Here is a 14,908-nt window from a genome sequence, read left to right as displayed (position 1 = left end):
GCTCAAACCACTCAGGAGTTCCAGGACCCCTGGGCAGTTGACTACCTTGCCAGTTATAGTCCAGCCTTAGTTACAGCAAGTTAGGGACTGTTCCTTACTTATGAGGGGAGAGGGAGTGGTACAGAAAGGGACAGAAAATGGTGCACTTTTCACACATTTTCTGCCAGTCACCCAGGGAGGCTCAAGGAAGAATATTTGTAGCTTCAGGGAAGGTCAAAATAAAAAAACAAAGTCACACCCCAGCAACCCTTCTCCTCTGATAAAGAACAGTCCCTTATAATTCAGACTTTATAGCCTAAGTCAGAATCATATCATAGAAAGCCATATTTAACCTATTAAGACTTACTTCATCATAACTGTAAATTAGACAGACAGAATTATACATTACAGTAATAATTACACTCACTAGCCACTTTAGTAGGTACACCTGTTTGCCTGCTCGCTAACGCAAATAGCTAATGGACCAATCACGTGGCAGCAACTCAATGCATTTAGGCATGTAGACATGGTCAAGACGACCTGCTGAAGGTCAAACCAAGCATCAGAATGGGGAGGAAAAGGTGATTTAAGCAACTATGAACGTGGCATGGTTGTTGGTGCCAGACGGGCTGGTCTGAGTATTTCAGAAACTGCTGATCCACTGGGATTTTCATGTAGAACCATCTCTAGGGTTCATGATGATGACAGAAAGGCAACAGTAACTCAAATAACCACTTGTTACAACCAAGATATGAAGAAGACCATCTCTGAACAAACAACACGTCGAACCTTGAAGCAGATAGGCTGCAGCAGCAGAAGACCACACTGGGTGCCACTCCTGTCAGCTAAGAACAGGAAACTGAGGCTACAATTCACACAGGCTCACCAAAATTGGACAGTAGAAGATTAGAAAAACATTGCCTGGTCTGATGAGTCTTGTATGCTGCTGTGAAATTCAGATGGTAGGGTCGGAATTTTGCATAAATGACATGAAAGCATGGATCCATCCTGCCTTGTATCAACGGTTCAGGCTGGTGGTGGTGGTGTAATGGTGTGGGGGATATTTTCTTGGCACACTTTGGGCCCCTTAGTACCAACTGAGCATGGTTTAAACACCACAGCCTACCTGAGTATTGTTGCTGACCACGTCCATCCCTTTATGACCACAGTGCACCCATCTTCTGATGGCTGCTTCCAGCAGGATAACACACCATGTCACAAAGCTCAAATCATCTCAAACTGGTTTCTTGAACATGACAATGAGTTCACTGTGTTCCAATGGCCTCCACAGTCACCAAATCTCAATCCAATAGAGCACCTTTGGGATGTGGTGGAACAGGAGATTCTCATCACGGATGTGCAGCCGACAAATCTGCAGCAACTGTGTGATGCTATCATGTCAGTATGGACCAAAATCTCTGAGGAATGTTTCCAGCACCTTGTTGAATCTATGCCTCCAATAATTAAGGCAGTTCTGAAGGCAAAAGGGGTCCAACACAGTACTACTACCTAATAAAGAGGCCAAAGAGTGTATTATTTAGTATAACAGATTCTGCAGTATCTTAAAATTAGTTTCGAAATATAGCATTCTAACTTTATTTCTAAACTTTGCAAATTCCGAACACCATTCTCCTGGGGGAAAGTCCTGTGTTTGTTTGACCTATCCAACACCCCAACCTGACTCTTTGCACAAACGTTTGTTGTTTGTTGTTTGTTGTTTTCTTCTTTCTTTACTCCTGTCAGCATATTGGTCACGTGATTGCGGTCTTACTGATTATGTGTGCTATGCTGTGTCGCATAGAATCATATAGACAGTAGACCTAAGACAGCAACACTGTCCTAACAACATGGAAAAAAAACAAACAAACGGTCCAACAAATGGCAGGACGGTAAAACAAAACATGCATGACAATATTTTGTGATGGTGATGTCGTTTTGTGTAAATAAAATATATTAAATGAAATTATTTTGTGTTTATTATTTTATGTATTTTTTTCTAGTGATGTCCAGTGATTGTCCAGTAATTGTCCAGATTGCCTGTGTTTCCTCCTAGTGCTGAGAAGCGACGTAACATCTAGTTGCAAATTTGGTAGCAGAGGATGGCAAAAAGTTAAAATATTTTAACTTTGAATGGCAATGCTGTTTACCATTACCATTGCCAATAGTCTCTGCCAGCCTCACCTAATTTTACTGTCTACCGTCTCCGTGATTCCACAAATGCAGAATTATACACAAATCTATTATACACTATCTACGAATTGTGGTGCATTACTTGTCGGATACACAGTGCATGTGAACAGCCTGATTCATCACACTACCCATAAAGTCTTTGGTGATTGTGACACACTCCAACTTCCATACACAGCCACATAAACTAAACGTTCCAGCTTTGACACAGGCTTTATCCTGACTCTCTTTTCACAGAGGGCTTTTCTCTGGAACTGCTCAGGGCAGAGGCTTCCTTCAGCTGATTGGTGGATAAATCCATCCTTCCCATCCTCTTTAAAATCCTCACACAGAGGGAGTGTGTTCAAGTCTACTACATACACACACTGCTCTGTCAGCAACTACAGCTATTAAAACTGGAATATTTCACACTTGGATTTTAAGCTTTTGGTTGCTGTTTTGTTTTGTTTTTTTTATCCAATTTGATCTTCATCCATCTGCAGATATGACAATCAGAACAGCCCGTCCAAACCGGGGCCAACATTTCCGGCCCCGCGTACACTGCTTCAAAAAGGTGGGTGGATATCATCATCATTGCTACTGGTTTTATTCAGTGCTTGCTGCTGTTATTTTATCCCTTATTTAATCAGGAATGTTAAATGAGAGATCTCATTGGGTGTATTTTTATTTGTATGAGATTAGTTGCCACCAGAAGAGCAGGGCTTGTAAAAGAGCTTTTCTAATTCCACCTTAAAGCCAATTAGCTTTGCTCTGCTGCCAAGTGTCACTGTGGTCAGTATATACTGTTAAATTTAACAGCATAACCTGACTTCACCAGGTACACTCCTCTGTTGTTAATCTTAACTTTCAACTCACTGCCGCGCTGAAGCAAAGGACAGAAGGACAGGACTGAATCTGTAACAGGAGGCAGGCAAATAAGAAACCTTGCAAATTACACACAGAGTAAATATACTGTGCACTGAACTTAATACAGGCCTCCATACTGAAACATATGTCATTGCATCAAGGTGTTGCCAGTATCTCATCCATACCCCCATGGGTGGATTATGAGACAATGGGCCCCTGGGCACAGACATGCAGAAGGCCCCACTGCCTCTGTTACATACATGGTCCCTACAGTCATGCAATTCCTGGAAAAGTTAGAAAATTATACAAAGGCCTGGAAATTGTTTGGAATTAATGAAAGTTTTGAATATAAATAGTCTTGGCTATTATTTAAAATATGTTTATAAAACCCACAAAACATGTCTTTAAATGTAGTGCTGCACTTTGTGACTGTTGAAGCATCACTAATATCACATGATTGGAATGTGCAGCCAGTTGGCGACGGGAATGTCTAACAAGCGAGTAAAGTTAGCAAGCACTAGCAGTTTGCTTATCTGCAAATGCTTGGGTAGTGCGTGTCAAATAATGTTATCATGTGTCTTTTGAACAACGAATACAATACATGGCTTAGAGAGAAGTAGTCCCTAGCCCTTGCAGGATGTAGTAGGCCTATCTATAGCAAAATTTTTGACGTTAGCAACTTGAGGGAAGCAGCTGTAGTCAGTGACGCCAAAGGGAAAAAGTATCAGCAGACAGCCAGTGTCAGTACATATTGCACGCCTGCTATAGGCCAGATAATGTCACCACTTTGTGTCTACTGTATGTGTAGACACAAAGACATTTCATGCCATATTCCATGTTACATCTTCACTACAATGCCTGTTTCAGCTCACTGGATTATAGGGCTGCCAGTAATGATTATTTTCATTATCAACTAATCTGCCAGTTATTTTCATGATTAATCAGTTAATCATTTAGTTTATAAAGTGTCAGAAAAGGTGAATAATAATCATAACAAAGCCCATAGTGACATTTTCAACTTGCTTTCTGTCCAACCAACAATCCAAAACCCAAGTACTCCTCATCCTATCCTGTCCTATCTTATCCTATCTTATCCTATCCTGTCCTATCCTATCCTATCCTGTCCTACTATCCTACTATTAAATGGAGAAACCTCTGTCCCTCCGTCCGTCCGTCTGTCTGTCTGTCATCATCCGTTTTCCTCCTCAATGCTTTGACCTACTTCTCTGAACTTGTACATAGACTTTCATCTTGGTCATGTGCAGACAGCCACAATGTCGTTTTTGGATTTTTCCCACATTTCAACTGTTTATATTCGCGTTTTGTCCACTACCCATTCATACTGTGAGCACCATTAGCAGCGCGAGCTGCACATGCGCGGAGACCACTTCGAAAACACATGCGCTGGGACCACAGTTTGGCTGGGAAGCCTTTATCTCCAACACTTGCAGATCGAAACCTGTATGTGTGTAACTGTGTGCCCGCACACGGCCCCGCACACGGCCTCCGTGCCATCAGCCAAAACTATGCTCCATGTATTTTGCCATAAACCATGTTTCTGAATACAGTGTGCATTGTTTGTCTTACATCAATATTTATTACACAGTGCATTTACAGTGGTCTGATTTTACATCTCCTCTAATATACTGTTTTTGATTTCTTATTCCTCTATACATAACACATCCCCGGGTATGGACTAGTTTACTATTATAATTGAAAAGTAGCAAATTCTCACATTTAAGAAGCTGGAACCAGCAAATGTTTGACAATTTCACTTGGAAAATAACTGAAACAATTAATTATTGAAAGTGGTGGATAAGTTTCTTTCAATTTACAATCACTTTATCAATTAATTGACTAATTATTGCAGGAGTAAGAGCCTCATTATTAATTGTTATAAAGGGCAAACGTGACCTATTTTAACTTAAAGTTGTACTTTAAAGTAAAAAGTGGGGTAAAATATTATGGAGAAGTTCAGGAGAAGTTAAAAAAAATTCATTGGTAAAAAGTTGTGACAACCCTGTACCCAGGGATGAGACAGATTTTATAGCTGTTTATCCTCTTTTTGTTGTTTGCATGTCTAGTTGTTACCCATCTTGCTGTGGTTTTGTGTGTCTTTGTGGTCATTTTGCATCTATTTGAAGTTGTTTTGTACCTGCTTGTGGTATTTTTGTGTCTCTTAGCAGTTGTAATGGGCCTCTTTGTGGTCACGTTGTGTCTCTTTTTCGCTGTTTTGCCCCTTTTAATAGTCACTGTGAGTCTCTTTGTGTCTTTTTGCAGCTGTTTTGCATTTCTTTGTGGTCTTTTTGTGTCTCTTCCTGGTTGGGACATTTCTCTTTTGCGACATTTTGCAAGTGAAGGCCAGGGGGGCTGACACTTTAGGCCCCTGGGCCCTGGGCCTGTGCCCCATAGGGCTGCTCAGTAATGGGTAATGTAAATGTAAATGTAAATGGGTGACTTACACAAAGTTTTGTCCCCAGTATAGTCATGATGTCCCCAGTATAGTCATGATGTGGAAAAAATGGCTGTAGAGATCAAAATTGGTTTTTTTGTACCAGGCTGTCAACATGTTTATTCCTGCTGTAAAGTTGCGCATTGTAACATGGGGGTCTATGGGCATTGACTGGCTTTTGAAGCCACCCAAAAGTGGCTGTTTGATGAACTGCAGTTTTGGGCACTTCATTTTGGCTTCATTTTTCAGCCCTGGAGGTTGCCTCTTTGTATTTACATAGCCTATGTTACTGTTTATGCTCCACAGACAGTGCCTCTGTATGTGTATACTGTATGCACTGTGTTTATATGTGGTATGTCTTTTGCCTTTTTGAAGAGTTACATTTTCATGGTGTCTAACACTAGGTTGACTTGGCAACTTCATTCTCAAATAAATTCATGCAAAAAAGGACACCACAGTAATCAAGCCACCAACCTCGCAATAATGAACAACCTACTCCCCCATCCAAGCTACAGCTTCATCATCACAGATTCCAAAACTATAAGACATAAGGTTTTTAATTTAATCTGATTACATATCAATGAGGCAGTATGATTTGACCCTGAGTAAGAGGCTTTATTCTGTGAGGAAGCATGTGTAGGATGTGGTGTTTGGGGAAGTGAAAGTGACCTCATCACATGTCACTGATGAGTCATAACACTCATTTACATGTAAATCATGAGCAACAGCTGCCTCACAGTGGAAGGATGAATACATATTTCTAATGGATTGCACTGACTGAAAAAGTAGGAGTAACACAATTTAAATTATAATTTATTTCAAGTAAAAGTCCTAGATTCATTCAAAATAATAACTCTGATCAGATGTTAGCTTTAAATGTACATTAATGGAAGACAATAATGTTTTGTAATATGAATACAGTCCTTTCTCAGCATAGAGCTTTATGGAAAACCTGCTAGCATATCACATTCACTGCAACATGGAGAGCTAGTACAGTAGTGTGACATCACTGCAGTGCACAAGTGTGGGGGGTGTGGTGGTGTATGGGAATATTTACAGTAGTGTCTTTAATTGTCTGCCAACTTTTACCTAAAGCGTCAATTGTTGCATAACCTTGAAATTAATAAAAAAAATTATAGCAACCTTGTGATCATTGCTGTTATTCTAAATGTGTTTTAAAATATGCATGACTGACTCTCAGCTGCTACCTGTTAGAGTGGTCCTGTGTCAAAATGTTTATTCCAAATCTGTGAGTATAGAGACTGAAAGCTGCCACTGTATGTCTGGTTCAGACTCTGGGTATGGTGAGCAAACCTGTCCCAGATGATCTAGGACCTCTGGATGGCCCATAACAGAACAGCATATCAGAGATATGTACTAATTTTGGCCACAAACCAGTCAGTACTTTGTGAGTTATTAAAAGTATTTTGAAATAAACTCTGGTTTATTTGGTGCAATGTGTTTTTAACTTTCTTGGTTTCAGTGAGGACTCAGGCAGCAACATTATGAATTTGCTGCAATCGTCTAACAGAATTTTTACAGAGACCTGTAAAGATACTTTTTACTATCGCTTATTATCTCCATAGAAAAGTTTGTTACCCAAAATGCTATGATCCACTAAAGGACTATAGGCACACTATGAGATGAAAAAAATCCCTGTTTTTGGTATCTTCGCAGCTATCTTGACTGTAAAGGCCAAAACACACTGGCGGGAAATGCCGCACTTCAAAAAATACATCTAGGGGTGTTGCTGTGTGCATTTTCTCGAGTGGCCATGATTGGTTGCGGTAGCAGTGTTGCAGCTGGAATAGAACCAGAATCTCCAGGAAATCTACACTCTACTTAGTGCACTTTTCTAGTTTATTGACTCTGTTGGTTCATAATCATCTGGATATATTGTAATATAAATCTGCATGTCATCCACACAGTTATGTAGTTTTCCAATATGAAAACTAAAGAAAAAAATAATTGATGTATCAATCCTGTGATTTGGATTTGCTCCAAAATTTAATAGGTTCTTTCCTGTCCCATGCTTCACCAAGTCACCAAATCCCAATTAATAGTTTTTCTGTAACCTTGCAGACAAACAAATAGATAAACAAACTGAACCAACCCATAACCGTCTTGGCATAGATAATGACACATACCAGATACAAAGTACTGAGAAGGTTTCACTGGGATTCAGGCAAACTTATACAGAGCTGCTATGTGCAATTGACTTAAAGGCAACAAAATGCATACGCAACTGTGAACTGTGAAATTAATAATTAAATAATATTTAATAATATGTTGTGTTGTAACACATTATTATTTTTTTTCCCTCAGATTTCATATTAAACATTTTGAGGTTCCATACACAACATATGCATTACCTGATGACGACTGATACATGCAAGATGAATAAACTTCAGGTTTTTAATGAAGATAGTTGTCACATTGTGACATTTTAATCATACACTGAAAGTTATCAAAAACAAGGTAATTAAACATTATGACACTCTACAATCTTTCTCTTACTAAGATTCTACTAATTCATCTTATCTGTTCAAACATGTAACCTCAATTACTGGCACAAATATGAAAATCTACCGATAGATTCACTCTCTGATTTAAATCCAGAAATTTCCTTCCTGTTGATGTTGTCAAACATATTTGTTAACGGATTTATTTGTTTACCAAACAGAAAACAGGAATTTACCAGTGTTTATCCGGTGGCTGATGTCTCTCTTTTGCTGAATGCTACACTGACATCTTTGCTCTTCTTCTGCTTTCAGCTGGAGGCCATTGTGGTTGAGATGCAGGACCCAAACACTGGGGTCAAGGGCTCAGAGCAGAAACTCAATGTCACTACCATCCCACATGTCGTCACTGGTGAGACTGAGACAAACAAACACACACTGACAAAGCCTGAAAATGTTCCGTAGCTTCTAAAAGTATAGAATTGTGTAAAGATCATTTATTACACATTTGTCCCAAGTAAGGACAGAATATTATAGGTTATAATAATCTGCATTCTATCAGCTGTATAGGGTGATATAACAATATGAGGGTGTGTATCTTAAAACCTGCTTTTACAGATCATTTTTATATGAGTTATGTATCAGATGATTATGTAATTATGAACACACGGAGTTCTGCAGTTTCCCCCACTGTACAGAGTTGTTCAGCCCCCTTTAGCTTATTGTTTTATTTTTCCACCTGCTACACTTAAACAGCAGCCTAACAGACACAAGCAATCAGTCCAGCTGCTTAACACAGCCAAGAGCCAAAAAGAAATAAGATTAAAGGAATACTAACCCACAGAAGAAAACTTTGTTTTTCTCCCATGCCTCTATGGTGAAAGGAGAATCCATAAAAGGCAAACATTTCTTATGAATTGAAGAACATAGGGACCATGTTTAACAAGAGCAAATTTATATCATGAACATCCACTTAGTTACAAACATTTATAGTACAAACTCTCACACAATTCATGCATTATAACGCAAATCTTAGTTATTCAGTCACATGCTCAGTGCTCTGCAAACATGAATTTTTGCTAAAACATTACAACAGATATACTCAACTTGCATTGCCTGTGGGCCTGACAGGTCAGTCGCAGCCCACATATGTATGCAGGGACATTTCTAGGATTTGGGGACATTCGGGGATTAGTCCTAGGATCCTCCCCCTGGTGCTTTTTTTTTCTTATTAGTACACATCATACATTCACAAAATAACTAAAACCAACACACCTCTAGGTGAGAGGGTTCTCTACACATCACTGAATTATGACAAAAATAAACTGACCTGTGACAATGTGAGCACCGCCTATACACATACAGTCAATATACAGTTGATGTGGATTTCATTTGAATGAATATAATGGTATCATTAAAACAAACAAACAAAATGAAATGAATCGAAATGAATAAAATGAAGTGAGCCATTCAGATTAGGTCGGGTTATTTTTTCCTGCCCAATGCCTCAATATGACTCTTTTAGAAGTGGTGAGTGCTACCTTTAGCCACTGTGCTTTTTTGTCATTTATTCTCTTGTTTCCTTTCATACTATTGAGGAGACATAACGCGGGAGTAAGATTGATATTTGTACCTAGACTATCTATGATCTTTTCTGTAACCCTCTGCCAGTAGGCAGTTAAATTGGGGCAGAAAAGGAACATGTGGAGAAGATCTCCTTTATCTGTTTTGCAGCGCCAACACAGGTTTGACTCACTCAAGTCTGTTCATCTTCATTGGTGTCCAGTATAGTCTACTGAATATTTTAAACTGGATGAGTTTGGACCTGGCATCTCTCGTTGGACTGACCATCTCTCCAGTCAATCTGCTCCATTCTTCCTCCTCATAAGTTATTCCCAAGTCTCTTTCCCAAACAACCTTTAAGCCTGTTGTATTACCCTTAAACCCACTAATAAGATGATTATAAATTTTACCCACAAGGTGAGGCATTGTACTTAATAATATAAATTTAGAGGAGATAGGAGATTGGTTTGGCAGCTCAACACCTCTGGGGGCTGCCTTAGACATGCAGTCCCTGAGCTGTAAGAATTTCCAGAAATCTCTGTTATGCAGGTTCCTTTAATTCTTCAAATGATTTTAAAATATTGTTGTGGTAGAGACATTGGATATGCTCAATTCCTTTAGTATGCCACTTTCTCCAGAAGAACACCTTTCCCCCTATTTTTAATAAAGGGTTATTCCATATTGATGATGAGCCTGTAAGAAAAGGAGATACTCCTTCTTTCTTATGCATATGGTGCCAGATGTCCCTTGTATTAGAGATTATAGGATTCTGTCCTTGTAACTTTGGCCTATGGCTCAGATAGTCTGCTGCTTTAAATGGAGCATTTAATTCTTCTTCTAAATTCACCCATAGAGGTTTGTCCTTTCTATTTGAGAGTAGGGATGTTATCTGGGCCCCTATAAATGCTTCCTGGTAGAGCCTCATATTAGGGAGTCTCAGACCCCCACATTCTACTTTAGCTTGTAGTCTTGTTATTTTCATTCTCACCCTTTTCCCAACCCAGATAAACTGATTGAACATTTTATCTATGGTTTTGAAAATGGTCACTGGGATATTTAACGGTATCATGCTTAAAAGGTAGCTCAGCTTTGGGGCTATGACCATTTTTATAGCTTGTATTCTCCCCCATAATGATATTTGTAATTTATCCCATCCCTTGAGTAGAAGTTCTATTTTAGTCAATACTGGATTGAAGTTATCCAATATCATATTCACTAGTCCTGGATTCAAAAGGATCCCAAGGTATTTTAAATTTTTAGCTACCCACTTAAATTTCCAGTTTAGAAAATTACTTTTGTAACAGCTTTTGGAAAGTGGCATCACTTCAGACTTATTCCAATTGATCATGTATCTCGATATGGATGAGAATGAGTTGATAGTTTCCAAAATAGCGGGCACCGACTTCTGAGGATCCGATATCAAGGCCAAAATGTCATCTGCAAAAATTAATAATTTGTTTTCTTGACCACCTTGTTATTCCTGTGATTGATTTGTTTGATCTTATGGCTTCTGCAATGGGTTCCAGTGCTATAATAAACAAGAGTGGTGAGAGTGGGTCTCCCTGTTTTGTCCCTCGTCCTGCTACAAAAGCCTCTGACCTCAGACCATTAGTTGTTACCATAGATTTAGGCTGGCTATAGATGAGTTTAATAATGTTCTGAAGTCCCAAACCAAAACCAAATTCTTGTAAGGCAAAAATGAGGTAGCTCCAGCTAACACGATCAAATGCTTTGTTTGCATCTAGAGACAAAGCAGCTGTTGGAGTATCTAAGTCCTTGACTTTCCAGATTAAATGAAGTAAGCATCTGAGACTATCTGAGGAGGTCCTGCCTTTCACAAACCCCACCTGATCTGGATGAATGATGGAAGCTATTACATTGTTTATTCTGATTGCAAAGATTTTTGTAAAAAGCTTTTTATCACAGCATAGTAGGCTAATTGGCCTATAACTTCCACACTCCAGGGGGTCTTTTCTCTTTTTCAATATAAGGGTAATTATTGACTCTGTCATCGAAGGTGGGAGTTGCCCCATATCATGGTTGCCCCATGTAAAATTCACTTGGGATCCCATCTATACCTGGGGTTTTCCCCAAAGGCAGGGATTGTATTGTTTTATTCACCTCCTCAAGTGTTATCGGACATTCCAGATACCTCATATCTTCTTCTGATAGCTTAGGGAGATTTAAATGTTCAAAGAATTTTTTTTGCTTTATCTAAGTCCAGTTCACCCTCTGACCTATAAAGCTCTTCATAGAACTGTTTAAACGCACTGTTAATTTCTTTGTGATTAGTAATGAGAGCGCCAGTTTTGTCTCTAATTGCCCCTATTTGATGAGCAGCTTCTCAGGCTTTCAACTGACTAGCCTGTAGTTTGTTGGCTTTTTCACCAGATTCGTACAATTTTTGTTTTAATCTATAGAGAGAATATTCTGCTTTTTTTGTGAGTATAGTATTTAGTTTGTATTTAGTCTTAACTAAATTAGCAAGGCTAGCATTGTTTGGCTTTTCCCAAAATTCACCCGTATATAAGATTTAAAAGTATCCCATACAATAATCTGATTGGCTGTACCATTGTTTATTTCGAAGAATGTTTTAATATGTTTTTTAAGATTGGCGCACAGATTCTCATTCTGTAACACACTTGTGTTCATTCGCCATCCTATAGATCTCTCTTGTGCCTCACCTAAGGCAACAACTAGATCAACAGGAGCATGGTCTGTCATGGCTATTGTGCCTATATTACAAGTACCAGTATTTTCAATCAGAGCATGTGAAATCAGGAAATAATCAATACGCGAATAAACTGAATGTCTGTGTGAAAAGAATGTGTAATCTTGGCCATCAGGGTTTAAAGGTCTCCAGACATCATGAAGCCCTATATCCTTACATAGTGATTTAATAGCTTCCTGAGTCTTGGATGGTCTGGTGATGCCCCGGCCAGATCTATCTAGAAACACATCAAGTACTTGGTTATAATCCCCTCCTAGAATCACTGGGAAATTACCAAAATCCAACATGATTTTCTTAAATTGTAGAAAAAAATCTGGATCTTCTATGTTAGGTACATATACATTACATAAAATTACATTTTGTCTTGCCAGATTAGCTAAGAGTATAAGAATTCGTCCCTCTTTATCTCTATACCCCTAGTGCTTTTTTGATAAACAGGCTCTATTTTAATGCTTTTTATGCACTCTGACACCTCATGTATATTAAAAGTGGGGATGCATAATTAATCAAAATATTATCAAACGCTAACAATATGGCAAAGTGCAATATCCAAATAGAAAGAAGTCGTTGCAGTTTTTTGATAAAGGTAAGCTGTGTCACAACATACCATGATACAGAGATGCCCGGGCCTACAAATCATATATCAGACGTAAGGAAACATTCTTGTTTGACACAGGCCCCAGCTAAAATCCCATATTCATTCATTCTTCTAACCGCTTCATCCTCTTGAGGGTCGCAGGGGGGCTGGAGCCTATCCCAGCTACATCGGGCGAGACGCCAGACCATCGCAGGGCTGACACATAGAGACAAACAACCATTCACACTCACATTCACACCTATCTGCATGTCTTTGGACTGTGGGAGGAAGCCGGAGAGAACCCACGCTGACACGGGGAGAACATGCAAACTCCACACAGAGGGGCTCCCACGCCCGGAATCGAACCGGCAACCCTCTTGCTGTGAGGCGAGAGTGCTAACCACCACACCACCGTGCCACCATATATATATATATATATATTCTATATATTTTTTTTTTCAGTAAAGATGTAATGCAAAAATAACCACTCCCACTAAAATCATGACTCATTTCACAATATCTATCATACAATGGAACTGTGCTTAAGGAGCTAATACGCATGTGTGCACTTGGTGGGGCCTCTTTGGATCGGACTTGGCTCTGACCTGTCGAGGCTTGGACACAGGACCTCTGTGGTGTCTGGCACCAGGAATTTGGTGGCGGATCCTGTGAGACCTGTCAGTTGTTGGTTGGGGTTGGTTGGTTGTCCCACACAGGCTCAATCAGATTGGGATCTGGGCATGTTGGAGGCTAGGTTGATGCCTTGAGCTCTTTGTCACCTTCCTCAGGCCATTTCTGAGCAGTTCCTGCAGTGTTGCATGGCGCATTTGCCTGTTGGTGGGGCTTTCGAGGAGTCCATTGCCTGGGAGGTGGGGTGTGCATGGTCTATTTGGATGGGTGGAGCGCGTCAAGTGGCAGCCACATGGATGCCAGCACCAAAGATTTCCCAGCAGAGCATTGCACCATAATGGGATGATCAATGTTGTTCACTTCGCCCACCAGTCATTTTAATGTTATGGATGATCAGCGTATATTCCAATGGCTATTTGGCTGACAGGGGGATATACTGTAAATGGCTTTAGAGGGAGGGGCTTACTGTATACCCTACACTACACCACAGCTTGACAACAATGACAGCACTTGGTCACTGCATGATCTAAGGCATAGACTGCGTGAAGACACTGGCAGGCTGCCTTGCTGTCTAAGCTGCTAACACCTAAGCTAAATAAAGCAGCCCACAATTGGATGAGTCCTGGACAGTGCTTTAGGAGCCAAAGTAGCTTTTTAATCCGATCTGAGAGCGGCAAGGGAAAGGTCAGCATGGATACAACACCCCCCCAACCCCCACCCCCAGAAGTGCCTTCTCCTGTGAGTTGCAGTTTTCAAATGATTGGGTGGTGCAGAAGCCAAGTAGTCACCTATAGTTGTGAATGTGTGTTGTCATGTCTCCTGACACTGCCTGTTATTTTGTCCCTATCGTCCCTACCATTAACTGGGGACGTGATGTCATGATGGTCACTTGGCTTCTACATGAAAGGTGGTGGAAACACATTATTGAACTTGAAGGCCCATTGTGTGAGATTTGAGGGGAAATATTGTCAGAAATCAATATAGTATTCGTAGCAATGTTTTTATTATAAGTTTGATTGATGTTAATGTGTTCTTTCAGACATATGTTAATTTTTGAAAACGAAACAACTTCAATTAAAACTTAAATTAACCAAGAATACATTTAATAAATAAATAATTTGGCAGCCCCCCCTGCAGTGACTCAGAGGACCCCCTAGGGGTTGCGGACCACTTGTTGACCCTGTTTTAAACTCTTAACTTAAACTCTGAGTCTAGGGTCATTATTGACTCATTACTTATGGAAACAATACATTCTCACTTTGTCCTCGTCATGTATCGACCTTTGATCATGGACTTTCCACATCAAGATATGATGTGCAAGGTACTGGGCTCATCAATTGTTGATGTTCTGGGAAGCTGTGTCAACTTCAGCCTGTTACATGCATTGTCTGTTTTCAAAATACATTTCCATTTTCACAGGAAATGCACACTTTGCATACAGTCCCTTTCGAAATAAATGCATTACGTCGACACAGCAGTGCAAA

The 14,908-nt window shown here is 39.8% G+C and overlaps 1 protein-coding gene across 1 annotated transcript in view; it reads left to right on the top strand.

The window, feature by feature from the left end:
- The first annotated feature begins 2,567 nt into the window (after positions 1–2,567).
- rgs9a (regulator of G protein signaling 9a) overlaps positions 2,568–14,908 on the top strand; it is a 30,291-nt gene continuing 17,950 nt past the window's right edge. The window contains exons 1-2 of the mRNA XM_049561282.1: positions 2,568–2,719; positions 8,239–8,335. Of these exons, the coding sequence (XP_049417239.1) occupies positions 2,651–2,719; positions 8,239–8,335 (166 nt within the window). The 5' untranslated portion in view covers positions 2,568–2,650. The remainder of the gene's footprint in view (positions 2,720–8,238; positions 8,336–14,908) is intronic.

This window comes from Epinephelus fuscoguttatus, linkage group LG19 (assembly GCF_011397635.1).
Source record: "Epinephelus fuscoguttatus linkage group LG19, E.fuscoguttatus.final_Chr_v1".
NCBI lineage: Eukaryota > Metazoa > Chordata > Actinopteri > Perciformes > Serranidae > Epinephelus > Epinephelus fuscoguttatus.
The sequence above is the reverse complement of the archived record's forward strand: the minus strand, read 5'-3'. Positions and strand labels throughout refer to the sequence as shown.